The sequence below is a fragment of the Lactuca sativa genome, chromosome 7 (assembly GCF_002870075.4).
Source record: "Lactuca sativa cultivar Salinas chromosome 7, Lsat_Salinas_v11, whole genome shotgun sequence".
NCBI classification, from domain to species: Eukaryota; Viridiplantae; Streptophyta; class Magnoliopsida; order Asterales; family Asteraceae; genus Lactuca; species Lactuca sativa.
Window position 1 is genome coordinate 10,709,151 of NC_056629.2, and position 21,882 is coordinate 10,731,032.

General features: G+C 38.2%; 1 protein-coding gene across 1 annotated transcript; it reads right to left on the minus strand.

The window, feature by feature from the left end:
• Positions 1-8,939: 8,939 nt before the first annotated feature.
• Positions 8,940-11,758, minus strand: LOC111881368 (uncharacterized). The gene is made up of 2 exons (XM_023877762.3): positions 10,035-11,758; positions 8,940-9,287 (listed from the first exon to the last, which is right to left on the minus strand). Exon 1 carries the CDS (start codon positions 11,522-11,524, stop codon positions 10,100-10,102), a length of 1,425 nt encoding a protein of 474 aa, XP_023733530.1. The 5' UTR covers positions 11,525-11,758; the 3' UTR covers positions 8,940-9,287; positions 10,035-10,099.
• Positions 11,759-21,882: the final 10,124 nt, after the last annotated feature.

A 21,882-nucleotide genomic window follows, 5' to 3' on the forward strand; every position in this document is an offset into this window, starting at 1 on the left:
CCGGAAACGGAAATTGGAGGAGGGACAGGCAGGAGGGGCTTCGGGGAAGAAGCCCAAGGGATCAGATGGTAGGCCGAAAGGCCAGTCAGGACCGAGCCGCTGCAGGAAATGCGGCAGGCCGCACGAGGGGGCGTGCAGGATGGGATCATCAGGCTGCTACAAGTGCGGCATGTCCGGGCACATCAGCAGGGATTGCACTGCTCCGGCAGCAGTTATTCAGTCTGTGTTTTCACTGCAACTAGAGGGGCCACAAGAAGGCCAATTGCCCCCAGTTGACAGTTTCAGCGCCAGTGAAGGCGCCAGCTCCAGCGACCCTGCGGATCACGGATGGCCAGCAGGGCAAGTCAGAGGCTCCAATGGTGAGGAGCCGAGCATTTCAGCTGACTACCGAGGAGGCACGCGCCGCACCCGATGTGGTGACGGGTATGATTCTTTCCCTCTATCTTATTTTTATAATGTTATGTTGTTGATATGTGCTCTGTATGTATACGTATGCATTAGGATCATTCCATATGAATGGCCTCCCAGTTCAGGTGTTATTTGATTCGGGTGCGTCCCGATCATTCGTTTCCCTTGCGCTTAGCAAGAAGTTTCATGAGCCATCAGGCGAGTTAGATTGCCCTTTGGAGGTGGAGATTGCTGATGATCGATCGGTGCGAGCATCGATGGTATTTCGAGATTGCGTGTTGCGTTTGTTCGAGGAGCGCTACTTGGTAGATTTGGTTCCCATACCGTTGCGTGGGAACAAGGTGATTATAGGCATGGATTGGCTGAGCCCTAATGGGGCTGTGATAGATTGTGCGCAGCAGCTAGTGCGGGTCAGGACCCCAAGCGGGGGGGAGTTAGTGATTCATGGTGAGAGGCCCCAGTATGGACCCGCTGTATGTTCAGCAGCGAGGGCTAGGCGCTACTTTCAGCAGGGATGCGCAGGATATGTCGCGTATGTGATGGATACCCGGGAGGCGGGTAAGGCGACAGTGAGCGAGGTTCCGGTGGTCCGGGACTTTGCAGATGTTTTCCCAGAGGAGCTTCCTGGGATACCTCCGGAGCGACAGGTGGAGTTCAGGATTGACCTTGTTCCTGGTGCGGCTCCGATAGCCAAGGCACCGTATCGGTTGGCTCCTCCCGAGATGCAGGAGTTGTCTACGCAGCTGCAGGAGCTGCTAGACAAGGGATTTATTCGTCCGAGCAGTTCGCCCTGGGGAGCCCCGATTCTGTTTGTGAAGAAGAAGGACGGGTCACATCGGATGTGTATAGATTATCGGGAGCTGAACAAGGTAACGGTGAAGAACCGTTACCCGCTTCCGAGGATTGATGACCTCTTTGACCAGCTTCAGGGAGCATCTTGGTTCTCCAAGATTGATTTGCGTTCGGGTTATCATCAGATGAGGGTCAGGGAGGAGGATATGCAGAAGACCGCGTTTCGGACGCGCTATGGCCATTATGAGTTCGTGGTGATGCCGTTTGGGCTCACCAATGCTCCTGCCGCGTTCATGGACCTCATGAACCGCGTATGCAGACCGATGCTGGACCGGTCTGTGATAGTCTTTATCGATGATATCTTGGTTTATTCCAAGACTCGGGAGGAACATGAGGAGCATCTGAGAGAGGTGTTAGAGACCCTGAGGAGGGAGAGCTTGTATGCCAAGTTCTCCAAGTGTGAGTTTTGGTTGCGTGAGGTGCAATTTCTTGGACACCTCGTCAATCAGAACGGGATTCTGGTCGATCCGGCCAAGGTCGAGGCCGTGATGAGATGGGAGGTTCCGAAGTCTCCATCTGAGATTCAGAGTTTCCTGGGATTGGCAGGCTACTATCGGAGATTTATCCAGGATTTCTCCAAGATAGTCGTACCCCTGACGCGGCTGACGAAGAAAGTCGTGGTCTTTCGGTGGGGACCCGAGCAGCAGGCTGCATTTGAGACGCTGAGACAGAGATTGTGTGAGGCGCCGATCTTAGCCCTGCCAGAGGGCGTAGAGGATTTTGTGGTTTATTGTGATGCGTCCATTTCTGGGTTGGGCGCGGTACTGATGCAGAGGGGGCATGTCATTGCCTACGCTTCGAGGCAGCTCACGCCTCACGAGGCGAACTACCCGACGCACGATTTGGAGTTGGGGGCGGTGGTCTTTGCCCTCAAGATTTGGCGGCATTACCTCTACGGGGTTCGATGTACCATCTACACTAACCGCAAGAGTTTGAGGTACCTCATGGATCAGCTGAATCTGAACATGAGGCAGCGTCGATGGTTGGACGTGGTGAAGGATTATGACTGTGAGATCCTTTACCACCCGGGGAAGGCCAATGTGGTGGCCGATGCGCTTAGCCGCAAGGCGGCGCCGATCAGGGACGTTTGCATGAGGATGACCATGGTGACTCCCCTGTTGGAGCAGATTCGGGAGGCTCAACAGGAGGCTATCAAGGAGGAGCATCGGAAGAGCGAGCATGTGATGGGTCAGGTTTCCTCCTTTGATTATGATAGCCGAGGACTTTTGACACTACACCGTAGGGTGTGGGTGCCGTATCACGGAGGCGTGCGCCAGATTTTGATGGAGGAGGCGCACAAGTCCCGATTCTCTATTCATCCCGGGGCGACGAAGATGTATAGGGATCTTCGTCTAGACTATTGGTGGCCCTGCATGAAGCGGGATGTGGCATGGTATGTCGAGCGATGTTTGACCTGCAGGAAGGTCAAGGCCGAACATCAGAGACCGCATGGCAAGATGCAGCCGTTGGATATTCCACTGTGGAAATGGGAAGATATCACGATGGATTTTATCACGAAGCTTCCCAGGACCGCATGTGGAGTGGATTCGATTTGGGTCATCGTGGATAGATTGACCAAGAGTGCTCACTTTATTCCGATTCAGGAGAGCATATCGGCCGAGAAATTGGCCGACATCTATATCAGGGAGATTGTGGCACGGCATGGGGTGCCAGTATCGGTGATCTCGGACAGGGATGTGCGTTTTACTTCCAGGTTTTGGAAGAGATTCCATGACGAGTTGGGCACTCGTCTGCATTTTAACACTGCCTTTCACCCGCAGACGGATGGGCAGAGCGAGCGGACCATCCAGACTCTGGAGGATATGCTGCGGGCGTGCGTGCTAGACTTCGATGGTAGCTAGGATACCTATCTTCCCCTGGCCGAGTTCTCCTACAACAACAGCTATCACGCGAGTATCGACCGCCCTCCATTCGAGATGTTGTACGGACGAAGGTGTAGGACCCCGATATGTTGGGGTGAAGTTGGCCAGAGGGTCATGGGGAGCACCGAAGTGGTGCTCAAGACGACCGAGAGGATCCAGCAGGTCCGGAGCAGGCTTCAGACTGCTCAAAGTCGGCATAAAAGTTATGCCAACAAGCGTCGATCCGATTTGGAGTTCCAAGTCGGGGATATGGTTCTCCTGAAGGTGTCGCCCTGGAAAGGCGTCATTCGATTCAGGAAGCGGGGCAAGTTGGGCCCGCGATTCATCGGACCATTCAGGGTCGTAGCCCGGGTGGGCAAGGTAGCGTATAGGTTGGATCTGCCAGCCGAGCTCAGCCAGATCCACAGCACTTTCCATGTTTCTCAGTTGCGAAAGTGCCTAGTGGACGATTCTGCAGTAGTACCTTTGGAGGATATTCAGGTGGATGACAGTCTGAATTACATTGAGCGCCCAGTCGCAATCCTCGACAGGAAGTCGAAGGATTTGAGGAACAAGAAGGTGGAGCTAGTGAAGGTGCAGTGGCAGCACCGCAAGGGTTCGGAATGGACTTGGGAGCCGGTGGACAAGATGATGGAGCATTATCCCGAGCTGTTTCAGGATCGAGCAGCAGACTTCGAGGACGAAGTCTAAAATAAGTGGGGGAGATTTGTAGCACCCGGTTCCTGGTACGTAAATGTTATTTGACTATTTCCTTTCTTTTAGCCTTGGACTCGGCGAGTCATAGGTCCGACTCGCCGAGTGGATGCGGGACCCGGGACACGTTTAAGATGGCAACTCGGCGAGTCCATATCCTGGACTCGACGAGTCACAACTGTTGGATGAAACCCTAGGTTTCAGGGGTTTGCACCCTATTTAAAGGACTTATCCGCCCAGGCCAGCCCCCATTCTCTCCCCAGAAGCTCCAAACCCTCGTTCTAAGCTTGTTCCTTGAGAGTTTGAGGCTATTGTGTGTGTTCTTGAAGGTTTTGAGGAAGAAGGGAAGTAGATCAAGAGGAAGGAAAGGAATCCAGGCATCTTTGCACTCTTTCAGCAGTTCCTTTGAGATATAACCCGTTTTTCCCCTGTTTCTATGCTTATAACTTCATGTAAGTCATTCTGGAGCCAAACCCCAAGTTTGTATGTGCAAATTACTTCGTAATAGGCTGATCAGCCCTTAGATCTAGGCAAGATTGAGCTCCAGGAGCTCAGATCTATTAGCTTTATGGCCCCATGTTGCTTGTTCACCCTAGATCTACCCTTTTGAGGCATTTTGAGCCCTAAAATCCATATTGGTGAATATCCACACGTAAAGTTGGAAACTTTACGTGTGATTCGTGTCCTAGAAGTCCAGATCTGTGAATGGCATGGACTGGAATCGAGCAAATCTATGTATTTAGTGGGTGCATGGCAACGACTCGGCGAGTCGTTCATGTGACTCGGCGAGTCTGTTCGCGAGTCTCCGAGTTTGTCCCCTTTTCGTAGGGTCGAGTGAGCAGTGAGTTACGGGGTGTGACTCAGTGAGTCGGAAGCTAAACTCATCTATGGAGGTACTCGGCGAGTCAATGCCCTGACTCGGCGAGTTCAAGGCAATCTCCTTAGATCAAGAACAGACTCGGCGAGTTGTTCATACAACTCGGCGAGTCTCAGCATAAGTGTTCTTCGGATGAAGATGGACTCGACGAGTTGTTCATACAACTCGGCGAGTCTTAGCATCAGTGTTCATCGGATGAAGATGAACTCGACGAGTTGTTCATAAAACTCGGCGAGTAGGATGAAGGACTTGAATATTGGTTAAGAAGGTAAACCCGTCGAGTCGTCGCCTAACTCGACGGGTAGGATCGGGATTCAGGGCAGTCGTTTGGATAGGGACTCGGCGAGTTGGAAAGCCAACTCGGCGAGTCGGGTCAACTGAAAGTTGACTCTGACTTTGACTTAGGGCATGGTCAGGGGTAAAATGGTCTTTTTACCCAAAGGTCAGTGCGCAGTGTTTGATTGGGTATATTGTGGGAATTGCAGCCGGAGGATTTCCGGAGCAGCAGCAGCAGCAGTAGGCAGTCAGTTCCCGATCAGATCAGCAGCTACTTCGAGGTGAGTTACCTTCTAGTAGCGGTGGGCCTAAGGCCACAACGCCGACCCACCAGTAGGAGACGTATGATAGATGATTGTCTTTGTGATATCATCTAGGATAGCTACTACCTGATATGTTATATGCTAGCGTGATATGTTGTATGTGATAGTAGTCGAGTTCGGTCGCTAGGACCGAAGGGTAGTCAGAAACCCCAGATACGTCTGACAGAATATGATGATATGTTTGCATGCTGGCTTGTTATGTTATATGCGATAGAGGTAGTACGAGGGGACCAGTCCCTGTGGTCGGTTGTTAGGACTAATGGGTAGTCAGCACCCCAGAATGGCTTGACATGGGTAGTCTGTACCCCAGAATGGCTTGACACGGGTAGGACGGCACCCCAGAACGGTCGTACCGGGTAGTCAGGCACCCCAGAATAGCCTGGCAGTATGTATGTTACGTGTTTGTATGGTATGTGGTACGATGGGGGAACTCGCTAAGCTTTGTGCTTACAGTTTTCAGTTTTGGTTTCAGGTACCTCCTCAGCTAGGGGAAAGGAGCCGGCGCGGTAGCAGCATGTCACACACACACTCTCCGGTTTCCGCATTTACAAGCTTCACTGGGATTTGTACTCTGATATTTTGATTGAATGTATGAATTGGCTTTAGACATGGTTCACTTTGTGTTATGATTTGATCAGACGATGTGTTTAGTTATTAATATTTGCTAAGGTAATGTTTTTAAAACAAAACTTTTAGTCGTGAAAATTGGGTCGTTACATGGATCATGTTAATGGAGCATGTGGATCATGTTCATGGAGCATCTGGATCATGTTCATGGGGCATTTAGAGCACTTGGAAGTCAATGGAGCACTTGGGGTTCATAGAGCATGTAACTAAGGAATGGATCATCTAAGAAAGGAATGGATCGTCTGAAAAAGGAACAAATCAAGTGCCAAAGGAACGAATCGTATAGAAGGGGGTTTGGAAACTTGGAAGAGGTTTGGATCACGTGGGAGTGATATGGAGCAACAAGGGAACTTTGTTGTGTCATATGTTGAAGGGATGTACCAAAAAGGATGTTGTTGCGCCAAGGGCATTCCTTCTTGCGCCATTATGCTCCATCTTGCTCCATGATGGGTTCCTCTTGCGCCATGAGGATCATTCTTGCGCCATGGGGTACTCCTGTTGAGCCATGGAGTATGCTATTGCGTCATTCATGACCTTGTTGTGACATGTATGTTCCTGTTGCGCCAAGATGGTGTTGTTTCTCCAATCTTGATGTTCTTGTGCCACATTTGAAGCCTGTTACGCCATCCATACACTTGTCGCGCCATCATGGTACAAGTTGGACCATCTTGGTACTTGATGAGCCAAGTATGCTATGAAGTCCTCTATGATGCTTAAGATCGTTCAAGGCTGCTCAGAAGTTGGTATTTCTCAAGGATTACACCATGTTGTGTCACCATGATGGATGTTGGGCCATTAGTGTTCATGATGTGCCACTTGTATATCATGATGCTCCATTATGGCACATGGTGTTCCATCATGTGTGTTACTGATGTTCATGGGTTGTATGAAATGGATGAATGTTCCAGAAGATGTTGTATGGCGGATTGTGATTGGTTGTCACTATTAATAGGCCTATGGGCCAATAGGCTTGGCCCATTAGGGTTTTAGGTCTGATCCTTTAAGTATAAATAGGGATGCATACAGAGTCATTTGAAGTGTCTTGTGTCTTGTATCTTGTATCCTTAGTAGGTAGGACGAATCTTTGGTGAATTGTACTTGTAACCTCTTTTTGAGAACTATGAAATGAAAAATACTCCCCTCATGCCCGTGGACGTAGGTCACCTTGACTTAACCATGTAAATATTGTGTCTTCGTATGCTTATAGTTTTGCTTATTATCCGCATTACTTCCTAACAATGGTCATCAGAATTTGGCAAGTGACATCAGATTTGTTCTAAGTCTTGACAAGTATCGCCTGTTTTCCCTAACATTTATGTATAAAAGGGAAGAGATGTTTATAAAAAAATTCACATTCTTTTATACTTATAAAGCCATGAACTTTTAGTTAAAACACAAAAGTATTTAAGTCCAAATCGATGTACATGACTTTAGATATCATACATTATGATATAAACCATGATACTTATATTGGAATAATATTTTTTTCTCAAAATAAATAATTTCCAATTAATTGCAAGAATTATAATTATTTATCAAGAATCAAATTCTTATAAATAATATATTTATATCAACTTGTTGTTTGTGTGACATTTTAAGATCATATGTTATTAGCAAATATCATTCTAAGATGATTCTTAAGCATATAGATCAAAAAAATCTTCCACCACCACAAGTTTCATTGTAGATTGAAATATGCGATGGTGAACGTCTAGTAACATTTAACTACCCCTAACAACACAGGATGAAGTATCAACCAACAACATCCAATTCCCCAAAAATTCAAAGCTTCAATTGATGTATAAGGTAAGTTATTAGTTATCTCTTCGTTGCAGATATCATGTTGAACATGAGATATGGATCACAATTAATCTCATTTGGTATTCAACTTTTAGTAAGACACCTTAGATATGTAGCTCTCACCATATAAGACGAACAAATTCTATCTTGACTAGATACGCCTCTTGTATAGTTCATATTATGCCTTATAATGGTCTTTATAACTGTGTGGTCAAAGAATAACATTTTACTATATCAAAGTATATATTCCTACAGTCAAGTTCCAAATATGTGTCTCAGGTTTAAGGATACAAGATATTATATTTATCTCTGGCAAGTACCTACGAACTTGGTTACAACGTTTTACCTACTTTTATCTTATGAAAATCAACCAATACGATTCATATTAGTCTTACTTAATAGTTGTTCTCATAATTCTGACCAACTATGGACTTTTAGAATAACTACATTATTTATAGATTAAAAATATTAAAACACATTACAACAAGTATTACTAAAAAGATAATATCCCAATATATCAAAACAATATAATAATTATTGTTACAATGTTCCAATATTCAAATATTAGATTCAAATCAAATCTTATTACTAGAATAACTAAGTCTTAGAGCCCAAACATGACATTTTATGCTTAGCTTATGAAAAGACTTTGTGAATAGGTCCAACTTAATTTTAATTTGTATGAACTCTATATCACTTCTATTAATAAATATAGCCATCTATTTATTTAACTTTATTCCAAATATAGTTAAATGCATGGAGAATGTGATTAGTGTTCTGATGTGACTTAGAAGCCACATTCAAAATGAACAAAATTTGTCTATACCACATAAAATAGACAAGTTGCATAAATAACGTTAAATTTATTCGAGTGAAAATACCATGTGGTGTAGTCATCATCCATAAGCACTATTTATTGTGAAAGAGATGCATGTTGTACACTATATAGTTTAATGCCAACAAACACTAGGGCCCAATGCACTAACAACTTTAACAACCTTCTGACTAGAATAACACATAACTCCAATATAAATAAGCCTTCATAGACCTAAAACCAATGATAATATCCACAAACAGGACTACTGAAAATGGTTTGACCAACTCTTTGACTATTTGTCGAATATTTCTTTGTAATGATGATTATGAGCAAGTAATTGAACTTAAAAGCTTTTTTCCGACAATAGGAAGGAGGAATCATCATAAAGAAAAGCTAAAAACTAGTTGTCATTGACATGATGTACAACATCAGAACAATCATAATATATATACAACTATACAAGAGTAAATTACAATCTTAGTCCCTGTGTTATATCACTTCTTTTTGGACATTGTACAAAACTTCACCTTTTTATTTTTATTTTTGCTTTTTTGATCCGCATTTCATTGTTTCTTAGCCCTTTTCTTCCCTGACTCACATGGCGTTTAGAAATCGGATTTAACCCAATGTAAAATGACCATTTTGTCATTATAGAACAGATTCCAGAAACATAAACTGCTATGAGACAGCATCATTGACACAACTTCTTCACTTCAACATAGAATAGAATCCTGAAACATAAACCGAATTGACTGTTCTTGTTTTCTCAACAGATTCTCTATCTATGCAGCCTCACAGCAATCAAATGGTTAAAAAAAAAATAGTTTACTCATTGATTACTTAAAGAATTCATATATAATAACTCGAGCATGGATATGAGGTTGCATCATTCAAGCATATTCTTCCCTTCAAGATAAAACAAAATGAAGATAGATTCACATTTTGACAATATTTTTTGGGTTAATTGCAAAAAATAGAAACATGCTTCCATTTATTTGTTTGTTATAGCAATATCATCCAAATACAAAGCAAGTGTCACTGATACAATTAAGTAGATTTTTAAAAGCACAATACCCTGATAATAACAAATTTTGAAAGTACAATGCTATAATCAGATAGATTTTACAAAGTACAATGTCTTAATTAGAAAAAAGTCAGAATAACGATGCTATAACTGAAACTAAACGAAAGTAAGATGCTATGGTTTTTTAAAAAAAAAGGTACAATAGCTATGTCTTGCTTTTTTTCCATTAGATACTTAGATCATCATTGCAAAAGACACGTTTTGATAGAATTTGAATTAGATGATTTAAAAAACTGCTATGATATTTTCACAACTTTGGAGTAACATACAATTTGTTATCTTCTTTAGTATCACAACGAGCAAAGAACTTCTGTACAGAAATCTCTACACGAAACTAAGCACTCAAAAAACAAACCTAAAAAGTAACAATAAAATGTAAACTTAAATACATTACCAGGAAACTCCTCTTGTAAACCGCAAGATCAAAACTCTAACATCCAACAAGATTCACAAAAGTTGTTATTTTGTATGCTTTGATCCACTTAAATAAACTTGAGATTGAACAACTGTTCTTCCAATTTTGAATCCAGGTACAACTGTAAACCCCACCTTTGATAAACCCTTGTCATGATGATATTTATCTTTTTTTGTTACATCTTCCATGTAAACCATTGAAAAGTCAACCCCTTTTTCCACTTGAAAGATCTCAACAGGTGGAGTAAATGATCGTGCCAGTTTATGAAGTAACCACATTGAGCTAGACATATTAACAAATGCTTCATAGAATACGCTTAAAGACTTCCATGAATCCAAAACCTCCTTCTTTATGTCAAAATTCTTGAATATTGAAGACTCCATTGTTGGATGCACAAGTTCTTCGTACTTTCTTTCACAGTATTTTGAGAAAGGGAAACTAGGGTTCTTGTTTAATGTCTCTAATGGGTTAACTGATACGTGATCAAATAGTTCCATTGAGTTATCAGAAGATTCACTTCCGATCACACCAAAATTTTCGGAATCAAAACCTTGAAACATACCCAAAGAGACATATGATAGAAAGGCGTAACGGTTATGCCCCTTTCTTGCGTACGTAACGTCAGGATGAACGTAATTAGCTGCTAAATCTAAATCCCACCCTGCTTTTTTCATCAACTGGATCAAAAGTTTTGTGAACTGATGTGAAGATCGACAGGCGTCACGTAACATTGAATCGAAAACCCTAATTGTTGGCAAAAACCCATTTGGGGGTTTTAAGTTTTTCGACAATTTGATTGATAGTTTGGAATTACACTCCTCGATGCCCGCCAATTGCTTCTTTAACATCGAAACCTTGTCGCCTTTCCCGTCGATATCTGACTGCAATCTATTAAACATGGTTTCTAAAGCTCTTAATTTGTTCTGATTCTCGTTAACCTGAGCTTCCAAACAAGACCCAGTTGTGAAATCAAGATTAAAATCCGGATTCTTTCGAGAATCTATATACAATCCCCTCAAATCGTATAATTTCTGAAGTTGATTCACTAAAGCTTTATCATTAATCATAATCCCTTCTTCATCAAACGGCACATGGGCTGTTTGTAATTGAAGATACGAAGCTTCGAAAGATGAAATCACAGCGAAAACAGATGAAATTAGATAGTTACCAAAGTGGGTATTGAAGGGTTGTATGATAGAAGCAGAAACACTTTGATTTTGACTTTTCAAATTCAAATCAGGTTTGATGATGATGACTTTCTGATCGGTGATGAAGTCTTCGGTGGAGTCAAGAAGAGTGAACCCATCTTCAGTATCGGAGACGGCAGCTGATACAGCGGCGGAGTTGGCGGCGGATTCTTCTTCTTCGGTGAAGAATTCGAAGGTTTTCGCTTTGAATGCAATTGCAAACTTTTGAAACATTTCTGAGATTTGAGGGGGTTTTGAAGTAGCTGCCGCTCCCAATTCCATTTCGATCTTTGTTCTTCTTCACATAATCATATCATGATTTCTATAAAACTCATGTGAATGATCTAGAGGTGTGTATGTATGAATCTTTTAACTTTGAGGTGGTGGTGTGGTAGAGAGAGAGAGAGAGAGAGAGAGAGAGAGAGAGAGAGAGGGTTAACAGTGGTGCCTTGGATGTCTTAGAAGGAAGGTATGAGTATAGAGAGAGATAGACAGAGTATTCTTTTCATTAAACTTTTTATTAAATTCTTTATTATGGAAAATGTAAAGCCGTTTAAACATTACGAATTTGATTATTAATAATTTTTATTGAACTACCAAAGTCAACATTTATGTTTTTCAAGAAGCATCTAGAACTTAGTCTTTGCAAATTGATTTTTATAATTAGAATTGAAAGATTTAGCATGACTGTATTTTTTTTCTTGAACGGCGATATTTTATTAGTTTTTTTTTTCTTGAAGGGCGAAATTTTATTAGATCCCCTAGCAAGCATTTGGAGAGTAGAAGGAAAGGAAATCATACAAAAGTTTAAACAACAACAAATATAAAAATACACCAACTTCACCGATTCAAATAAAACCATTTTCTTTTATTTTTAATTAATTAAAAATAAATCGTCTTAAATAATGTCTTCAGTCACCCGAGAAGGAGAGGAAGAAACCTTGCTGAAGATCAAATCATTTTTCTAGCCTAATGAACTAAAGAGAAGACAAAAACATAACATGAACTAATTTCCTCTCAATTAGAATGGGACAATAATCATGAGACATGGAAATAAGCTGCTCCAGATTGGTAACCTTTGTTTAGTCCATATCACACTAGGATTAGAAAAGAACCCAAACCTCTATCACCTAGGTATATTACATCAAAGGTGTAAAGAAGGTGTAAAGAGTCTTGAAGACTCATCTACCAAACGTGAAGCCTCACTTCTAGGAGAAGATAGCCTCACTCCTCTTTTTTCAAGCTACACCTTAGAAAGTAAACAATTAAGAATTGTTCTCCAGCCAAAAAAAAATTTGATTTTGATGGGGACTCATTTTTTCTAGAAGTGTTTTTGTAACACTCCGTTTTTGCTTTATTATTTCAAGATAGGGTTAAAATAATAATACGATAGTTATATAATCAAAAACTAATTTTTTAAGGCTTGACAAATGAATGAAATAAATAAAAGGCATTTTATAGATGCAAATGGGTTATTGTGTTATTTTTGTAAATCTATTTTTTTTTTCAAGGAACGAGGGTAGATTCCGTCAAAAGACCAAACCTTAGAGACTCTTCCTCCTAAATTCAGAAAGCTATAGCTCATTTAGTACCTTCATTTATCTTTTTTTGATACCTCTCGATCACAAAAGAACCTAAGATTACTTTAAAGGATCATGATTTTTGAATAATATCAATATTTTCGAGCATAATATTTTCGAAGATGTTCATGATTCTCAAAGCATGTTAATATTTTTGAAGATACAGTTTACAAGATTTTTAGTACAAGAACAAATAATAACATACTTCTATTTATACAAAACGACTTTGAGAAAAAATAATTTTTTCAAAGATTTTCAAAGATACATTGTATTACGACTATTAAAATAAAATTTCGAAGCCACGAAAATATTATGAAAAGCCACCGCCTTTATTACTTATTTTAAATAAAGGGACTATTTAAGAAAATGATTTTCAAAAATATTATGGTTTTTATACTTTCTAAAATAATAGTACATTTTAAGAAATCCAAATTTTGGAAGATCATAGTCATATGACTCATATTATAATAGTTTCAATAAAATGGTTATGAGACCGGAGTCCCGACCATTATACTTTAGAGGTCTTATACGAAAATCAAATTGGCTCAATAAAAACATTTCTCGTAAAATGTTATGATGTAATTTATTACGGCTAAATTCAAAATTAAAGTTTATAATAAGGGGAAAATGACATATACGTCCTATCAAGTTTTTAGGGTTTACTTTTTTAGTCCCTAAACTATTTTGATGGCTTTATGAGGGAACCAAGTCTTTTTTGTCGGGTCGATTAAGTCCTTGTGGCCAAAGTGAAAGGGGTCACCCGGTTGCCCCTTTGCCACATTGGCATTTGTTGACCAATTCCCCTAAATTGACTTTGAATTTTTCCAATTTGTTGACCAAACTTGTCACATCACCAACTATGCTCTGTTTGAGTTCTTTAATTTGGAGAGTTCAAGGAGGCTTCTTTGATGAGGATGCTTTTGATTAGCCGTCACTCCATCAAACCCTATTCATCACAAAATCAAATCTCAAGGAAATTAAACCATGCTCTCATTTGTCTAGCAGAAAATGTGAAAGGAAAAGGGTCAAGGCGGATCAACGGCTTCAGGGGGTGCTTGTCTTTGAAGTCGACCGGTAAGGTGGAGGGTGGGACAGAAACCGATTTCCGGAGATCAAGCTTTTAAATCGACGTTGTAGAGACTGAAAACGATAGCAATAGCCGTAGGGCAATCCCAAGTGGGAGTAGTAACTTAGAGCCTGCAAATCCAACAAAAATCAACAAAAAAGATGGAAATAGAGTCTAAAAAGTCAACCCAAAAATCGTTAGGTGATAAAATAGACACTGAAGATACATTCGATCCAGAAAAGAGTTTATCGGGTCAAGGAACTTCAAAAAACAGCTCAGTATCTGGTAAATTAAGTGACGGAGTTAGCTGTAACGACCCAAAATACAACCCAAATTTTTTTGTTTAAATAGTACTAAAAGCTAACCATCATCCATAATATATAGTGAAACCGTACGTCACAAATCTCAAAAAGTTATAATAAATGTGCCATGACAAAGAACTGTATCAACATATCATAGTATCTGAAATAAACTCCCAGAATAAAAAGCTGAAGCTGTGGTGTGTGTTATGTTATCATCCCGAGCTCTTCCCTTTGCTAGCGGAAGTACTTGAAACCAAAACTAAAAACTGTAAGCACGAAGCTTAGTAAGCTCCCCCCCCCCAAACTACCACAAACCATACAATAACATATAGAGTACATATTGGGCCTTGCCCACTGCATCGGACCGAAGTCCAGAAACTGCAGCGAACCGAAGTCCGGAAACTAACCATGGCCTTGCCCTCTGCATCGGACCGAAGCCCGAAACTAACTGCATCGGACCGAAGTCCGGAATTAACTGGGACCTTGTCCCCTGCATCGGACCGAAGTCCGGAACTGACTGAACATAACATAACATAAACATATCAACTAGCATGAACACATATATTGCATGCTGCATCAGACCGGAGTCCGGAACACATAACATAAAACGTGCTTGAATCACAGAGACATCAAGCGCTCTAACTAATGCATCGGACCTGGGTCCGGAACCACTGCTAACTAAACGGGTCAGCATTGTGGCCGTAGACCTGTTCCTACTGGAAGGAAACTCACCGCGTAATGCTGGCTGCTGAGATGCTAACTCTAAAAGTGGCTGACTGCTGCTCCGGAACTGTCCGGCTACAAATCCCAAAAACACTAGATCAGGTACTTATAAATGCCCTCAGGGTAAAATGACTATTCTACCCCCTGTCAAATTCAACTCCCTAGTCAAAGTCAACTTCCAGTTGACCGGACTCGCCGAGTCAAGGCGCAGACTCGTTGAGTCCCTCCATTACTAACTCTGACTTTAACTCACCGAGTCCCTTTCCCACTCACTGATTCACCCTGAACTCGCAAATCGAAGAAAGACGGGGGACTCGCGACTCGACTCGTCGAGTTCGAAGAACAACTCGGCGAGTCCTAGCGTGCAGATTCCATACAATCGATTCTAATCCATTCCAGAGCATCTCACTCGTAGATCTAGGCTCCTGGGACCATCTGAACACATAAAGTTGCTAACTTTACGTGTAACTAAGAAGGAATGAAGCTATTTCACTCAAACTCTACTTTAATCGGGAAAACTCATCTGACTCGCCGAGTTGTATGAACAACTCGTCGAGTCTAAGACAATCTTCATCGGACTCGCCGAGTTGCTCATCCAACTCGTCGAGTCCACGTCTATCTTCATATGACTCGTCGAGTCAACCTTGCGACTCGCCGAGTCCATTCAGTCCTTTTCCCATACATACTTGATTTGAGCCATGCAACGGCTCCAAATCACATATCCAAGCTTCTAGAGCATGCTTATCACGTAAAGTTACAAACTTTACGTGCATGCATGGCTTTAAAGGCTTCAAATGCCAAATTTAAGCTCTTAATGGGGTTCCAAGCTCAAGAGGGACCTCAATCATGACTACAACTGAAACTTTACACTTCTAGAATGCAATGAGGGTCCAGATCTGAAGTATAACCCAGTCATAAGGCTTTATCACCAAGGGTTTCAGGTTTTTGGGCTTAGAAGCAACAATTTGGGGACAAACAAGATCTACTAGATCAATAAGCAAGGTGGAGACTTTATTACCAGAAAAGATGACCACAAATGAGTGTGTTCTAGATCTACTTCCTCTTCCTTGAACTCTTCAACCTTCTCCTTCTTCTACTTGCTCCAAAAGTTCCTTCACAAGGTAACAACCACTCACACACTCTTTAAGGGGGGCTAGGGTTTGGTAAGAAATGCTCTGAGGGTGATGGGGGCGAGGTTGGGGCGCATTAATGCATTTAAATAGGGTGCAAACCCTTAAAATTAGGGCTTCATCCAGACAAGCGGACTCGCCGAGTCCCAACGTATGGACTCGTCGAGTAGCCAACTAAATTTGCTTGATCATCCCGTCTCTACTTGACGAGTCGGGCTACAGACTCGTCGAGTACCCCTTAAGAAATGAAAATTATTTTATTTAAATCATAGACCAGAAAATGAGGCGTTACAACTCTCCCCCACTTATCTTAGACTTCATCCTCGAAGTCTGTTGTTGCTACTGTATCTGAAAATAACTCTGGATAATGCTCCCTCATTTCCCCCTCGGACTCCCACGTCCACTCTGAACCCTTTCGGTGCTGCTACTACACCTTCACTAACTGAACCACCTTGTTCCTTAAGGTCTTCGTCTTTCGATCTAAGATCACAACTTGTCTCTCGATATAATTCAGGCTGCTATCAACCTGAATATCCTCCAAGGGTACAACTGTTGACTCGTCCACCAAACACTTTCTCAATTGAGAAACATGGAAAGTGTTGTGGATCTGGCTAAGCTCTGCCAGAAGATCCAACCAATAAGCAACTCGACCCAACCGGGCCAAAACCCTAAAAGGACCAATGAACCTTTGCTAAGTCCATATCACACTAGGATTAGAAGAGAACCCAAACCTCTATCACCAAGGTATATTACATCAAAGGTGTAAAGAAGGTGTAAAGAGTCCTGAAGACTCATCTACCAAACGTGAAGCCTCACTTCTAGGAGAAGATAGCCTCACTCCTCTTTTGTCAAGTTACACCTTAGAAAGTAAACAATTAAGAATGGCTCTCCAGCCAAAAAAAAAAAGGTTGATTCTAATGGGGACTCATTTTTTCTAGATATGTTTTTGTAACATTCCGTTTTTGTTTTATTATTTCAAGATAGGGTTAAAATAGTAATACAAATAGTTATATAATCAAAAACTAATTTTTTAAGGCTTGACAAATGAATGAAATAAATAAAAGGTATTTTATAGATGCAAAAGGGTTATTGTGTTATTTTTGGAATCTATTTTTTTTTCAAGGAATGAGGGTAGATTCCGTCAAAAGACCAAACCTTAGGGACCTTTCCTCCTAAATTCAGAAAACTATAGCTCATTTAGTACCTTCATTTATCTTTTTTTGATACCTAATCTCGATCACAAAAGAACCTAAGATAACTTTAAAGGATCATGATTTTCGAATGAGATCAATATTTTCGAAGATGTTCATGATTTTCAAAGCATGTTAATATTTTTGAAGATACAGTTTACAAGATTTTTAGTACAAGAACAAATAATAACATACTTCTATTTATACAAAACGATTTTGAAAAAAAATAATTTTTTCAAAGATTTTCAAAGATACATTGTATTACGACTATTAAAATAGAACTTCGAAGCCACGAAAATATTATGAATGGACATCGCCTTAAATAAAGGCACTATTTAAGAAAATGATTTTCAAAAATATTATGCATTTTAGTACTTTCTAAAATGATAGTACATTTTCAGAAATCCAAATTTTGGAAGATCATAATCATATTATAATAGTTTCAATAAAATGATTATGAGATCGAAGTCCCGACCATTATACTTTAGAGGCCTTATGCGAAAATCAAATTGCAGCTCAATAAAAAACATTTCTTATAAAAATGTTATGATGTAATTTATTACGGCTAAATTCAAAATTAAAGTTCATAATAAATATAGGTCACAAAAGTATCCGTTAACAAGATTCAATTAAATTACAGACTATATTTTATATTATTAAAACCACATATTTTTAAATATGTTATGAGTGAACTTGTTGATAAGAAATAAAAAAGTAACGATTACTAAATAAATAAAAACAAACGATATCATCTGTATCAAATAAACTATTTAACAATATTTGTTAGTAATTAAGCATCATATATAAATCTTTACTCATTAGCAATAAATTCAACTAGATTATGACCCGTGTTAAACGCGGGAAACATATAAATAAAATATAAATGTATACAGATATTGCAGAATAATTATAAAAAAAATCAGAATTATTGGTATTATTGAAATGTGTATAAAATACACCGAGGTTGGTAAATATATATAGTCGTTAAAAGACCTCTTTGTAGACAATATTTTTTTATTAGTTGAACGACATTCATCGCCACAAAGTACATTCAAATTTTTTTTACTTGTGACAGCAGAAACAGCTACATATAGTTAACCATGTGCAAAAACGGATCTACGCAAGTATAATCAAACGTTTGACAATGTACTTTCAAAATACATTGTTATTTCATGGTTATATTGCAAAATAGAATTGTTTATTTTTAAAAAATAGCAACTTATTTATGTTTATTTGAAATGAACCACATAACCCCCCATCCCCCCCCCCCCTCCCCACCCTAATAATAAATATAAAAAAACTCTAACAAAGAAATATAAAAATATTTATGTTTGCTCGATTTAAATATTACCCATTACGTATTGAAATTGTTAAAATACATAATAGGCACACAACTTACTTGTTATTATGAGACGAATTAAACAATTTAAACAGATGATGATTTTTTATTTTTATTTTATGACAATGATAAAATAATGGAAAAATGAATGCTTACTTCAAGAATGTTTACTTCAAGACATTGTAAGGTATATGGTCTTAACTGCCGAGTATTCATATCTTTCACATATACCTATTAAATGGTTATTCAAGATGAATTAAAAGTTCATTGTTATTTCTTGTTAATTTAGAAGTATGTTTCGACCATTTTTGCATCAGATAAAAAACATATAAGTTCTTTTAGTATTACTGCAATCCTACTTTCATATAAAATTACTTTTTTCACATTAGATCAAACTCAGTGTTTTTAAGCATTATTATCATCCTATATTATATATTCTTGATAGTTTTTAATAGTTCATTGCAATTTCTCATTTCTTTTTGAAAGTTCGTTGTTATTTCTTATTGCTTTTAGAAATAAGTTTTAGACTATTTTTTTTGTATGAAACCAAATTTGAAGGTTATTTTTGCATTATTACCATCGTATATGTTACATTTCATTTTTATTATTTGAACATAGCTTTTGTAGTTCAAAACCGATACGAATATAAAAATAATGACTACATATTAACCGACTCTTTATAATGTATAATTAAAAATCAAGACACTATAATCATAATTTATTGATGTTAGTTAATATGTAATTTATTTGGGGGTGAGGTTAGTTTTTGGTTATTTATTTGGGAAGTATAATATGTATTCTGCATTACAAGTGTTTATGTTTTAAATTTAACATTTGTTACTTTAGAATTTTATTTTGGCTTGAAATAACCATGATCATCCCATATTTAATATTTTTCTCTTCTTGCACCTTTACTTCCTATTGACTTGCATTCACTAAATCAAGATTTAACATTTTTTAAAACAAATATGGTCAATAAACTACTAAAGTTAATGGATACGCTAAAAGAGACATGAGACTTGCCTTTTGTGAGATCAATGACACCAAATTGGACCACTTCCTACAAAATAATTTAAGAACCGAAGAAAACATTATTGCCCAAATATATAATATCATTATTTAAGTCATAACCTATTATATGCCGACAAAATTGAAAATTTCAGCCAAAACTTTGTTGCATGCCATCAAAGTTGAAAAAAGATCCTTTAAAATTAGATAATGGTATTAATTTAAAAAATTGTCTTTCACTTTTTGTTGGATGTATTTTTTTGATGACAGGAACAATTATCAGTTTAAACATAATCCGTAAAAACCATCATGGCCAAATCATAGATCACTTCATCAACAAAATAGAATACAACAGTCGTAGATGATAATCCAGTTAGAACATCTTTTTCTAAAAGATCAAGAAATTGACAATTTATTAGAATCTTATCACGCTAATAAAATTCATAACAAAGTGACATAGATTGAATCGATAGTTTACAATAAATATAAAAAATGAAGCCCTATCAGAGATAGAAAAACCTGAGGATGAGACAAAAAAAACATGTAACATTACAAAGTTGCAAACATAAAAAACACATGATGCTAAAAATCTAGAAAAATACCAAAATTTATACCTGTTGTGAGATGAGCGTAGAGAACTTGTGTCAGATTTTTTGAGACATTTCGTCAAACACCTAAGGCGTCTGTTCTAATAACCCATATTTTGAATATAACATGACAAAAAAATCCAATGTTACAGGAAAGTATAGAAATGAACTAAATTAACATGTATTTTAGATTATACAAATTATTTTGAACAATGTTCCTTCAAAAATATACTTATTGTTGTTTTATACCTACATACAAAGTTAAATAAAAAAAATGTTAATTGTAATTATGCAATTTGATTCTACAATCAAATAAAAAAAATTCTATAATACCGTAAATATGATATTCAAGGAAATAAGATCATTCCTAGTTTAGATTCTAACTTTTTAGCCTACTTTTGATATGGTTCATGTATTAATATTTAGAGAAACCAGTAGACAAGGATGTTGATATTAAATGTTGTATATTGTTGTTACCGATAAAAAACTAAGTTGTAGCTTAAATTAAAAGTTCTTTTTTCATGGTAAGTATGTTGCTATAAATTGTAAAAAAAAATCACATAGCTATTGCAGTTTGTAGAGGTTGTTGAATATCGAGTCCAAGTTAATATGTTAAGAATTTAATATGAAAATTTTACATTTTTGTTTTCTTTGACTTAATCTAGACTGAATGATGTTATATGAGATTCAAAATAGAAACATAATTTTGTTAGTCATAGAAAACAATCTTTGAAATTTGTATTTACTGTACATAAACATATACAAATTAGAATAATTATAGTTTAACCCTTTCTGGATTAAATTGTTTATAAAATCCATCTCCTTAATAGTGAATAAGATAAATTAAAAAGCATTTACAACACAAAAAAATCACGACAAGTTACTGTTAAAAATGTATCGTAATGTACTTTACACGTACATTCCTAAAAATGGTATAATATGAAGTTATTATATTCAACTATAAACAGTAACTAAGTTGAGATAATCAAACAAACATAAATAGTAGCAACAACCGATTCGATCCATTTTAAAATTAAATTACCAATTTACCCTTCTGATGAACATAGTCCATACTAAATTAATGATTTAGCCTTCAGATAAAAAAATGGAAATATCATGCTAAAAGAATCATTTTAGTATATGTGTCATCTCAATATCTAGTGTTGAATTTCTTTTCTAGCCTAATGCTTTTCTAGTTCCCTAAGTTGAATTACCTATTTTTCCCTTATGTTTCCTTACTTACAGGTTTTTTGCATCTAATTTGCAATTAAATTAAAATAAATCACATAATTTTAGGAGTTTATTGATACCTTCAAAAAGGCAAATTCGAATATTCCTTCTTTATTCTATCACAAATGAATATACCTTTCTGCCCCCAAACCTTAAAATCATACTTAACATTTTAAAAAAAATCCATCCAACAATATCAATAACCTTCAATTATGATTTCAATTTAAAGTTAGAAAATAAATGTTGTAATTCAACCATCATATTAGGATATTAATTTACATTTAAACACTAAATAATATCTCTTTATTCCTATTATACCCTTATCCTCCATTTTCCATTTGGGATTACCATATATTTATCTAAATAGATTATATGAGCTCTATATCAAGATTGCAATCCCTATAATTCAGCCACCAATTTAACATATTATATACAATCAAAAACAGTAACCATATTGAGATTATTAAACAAACAGAAATAGTAGC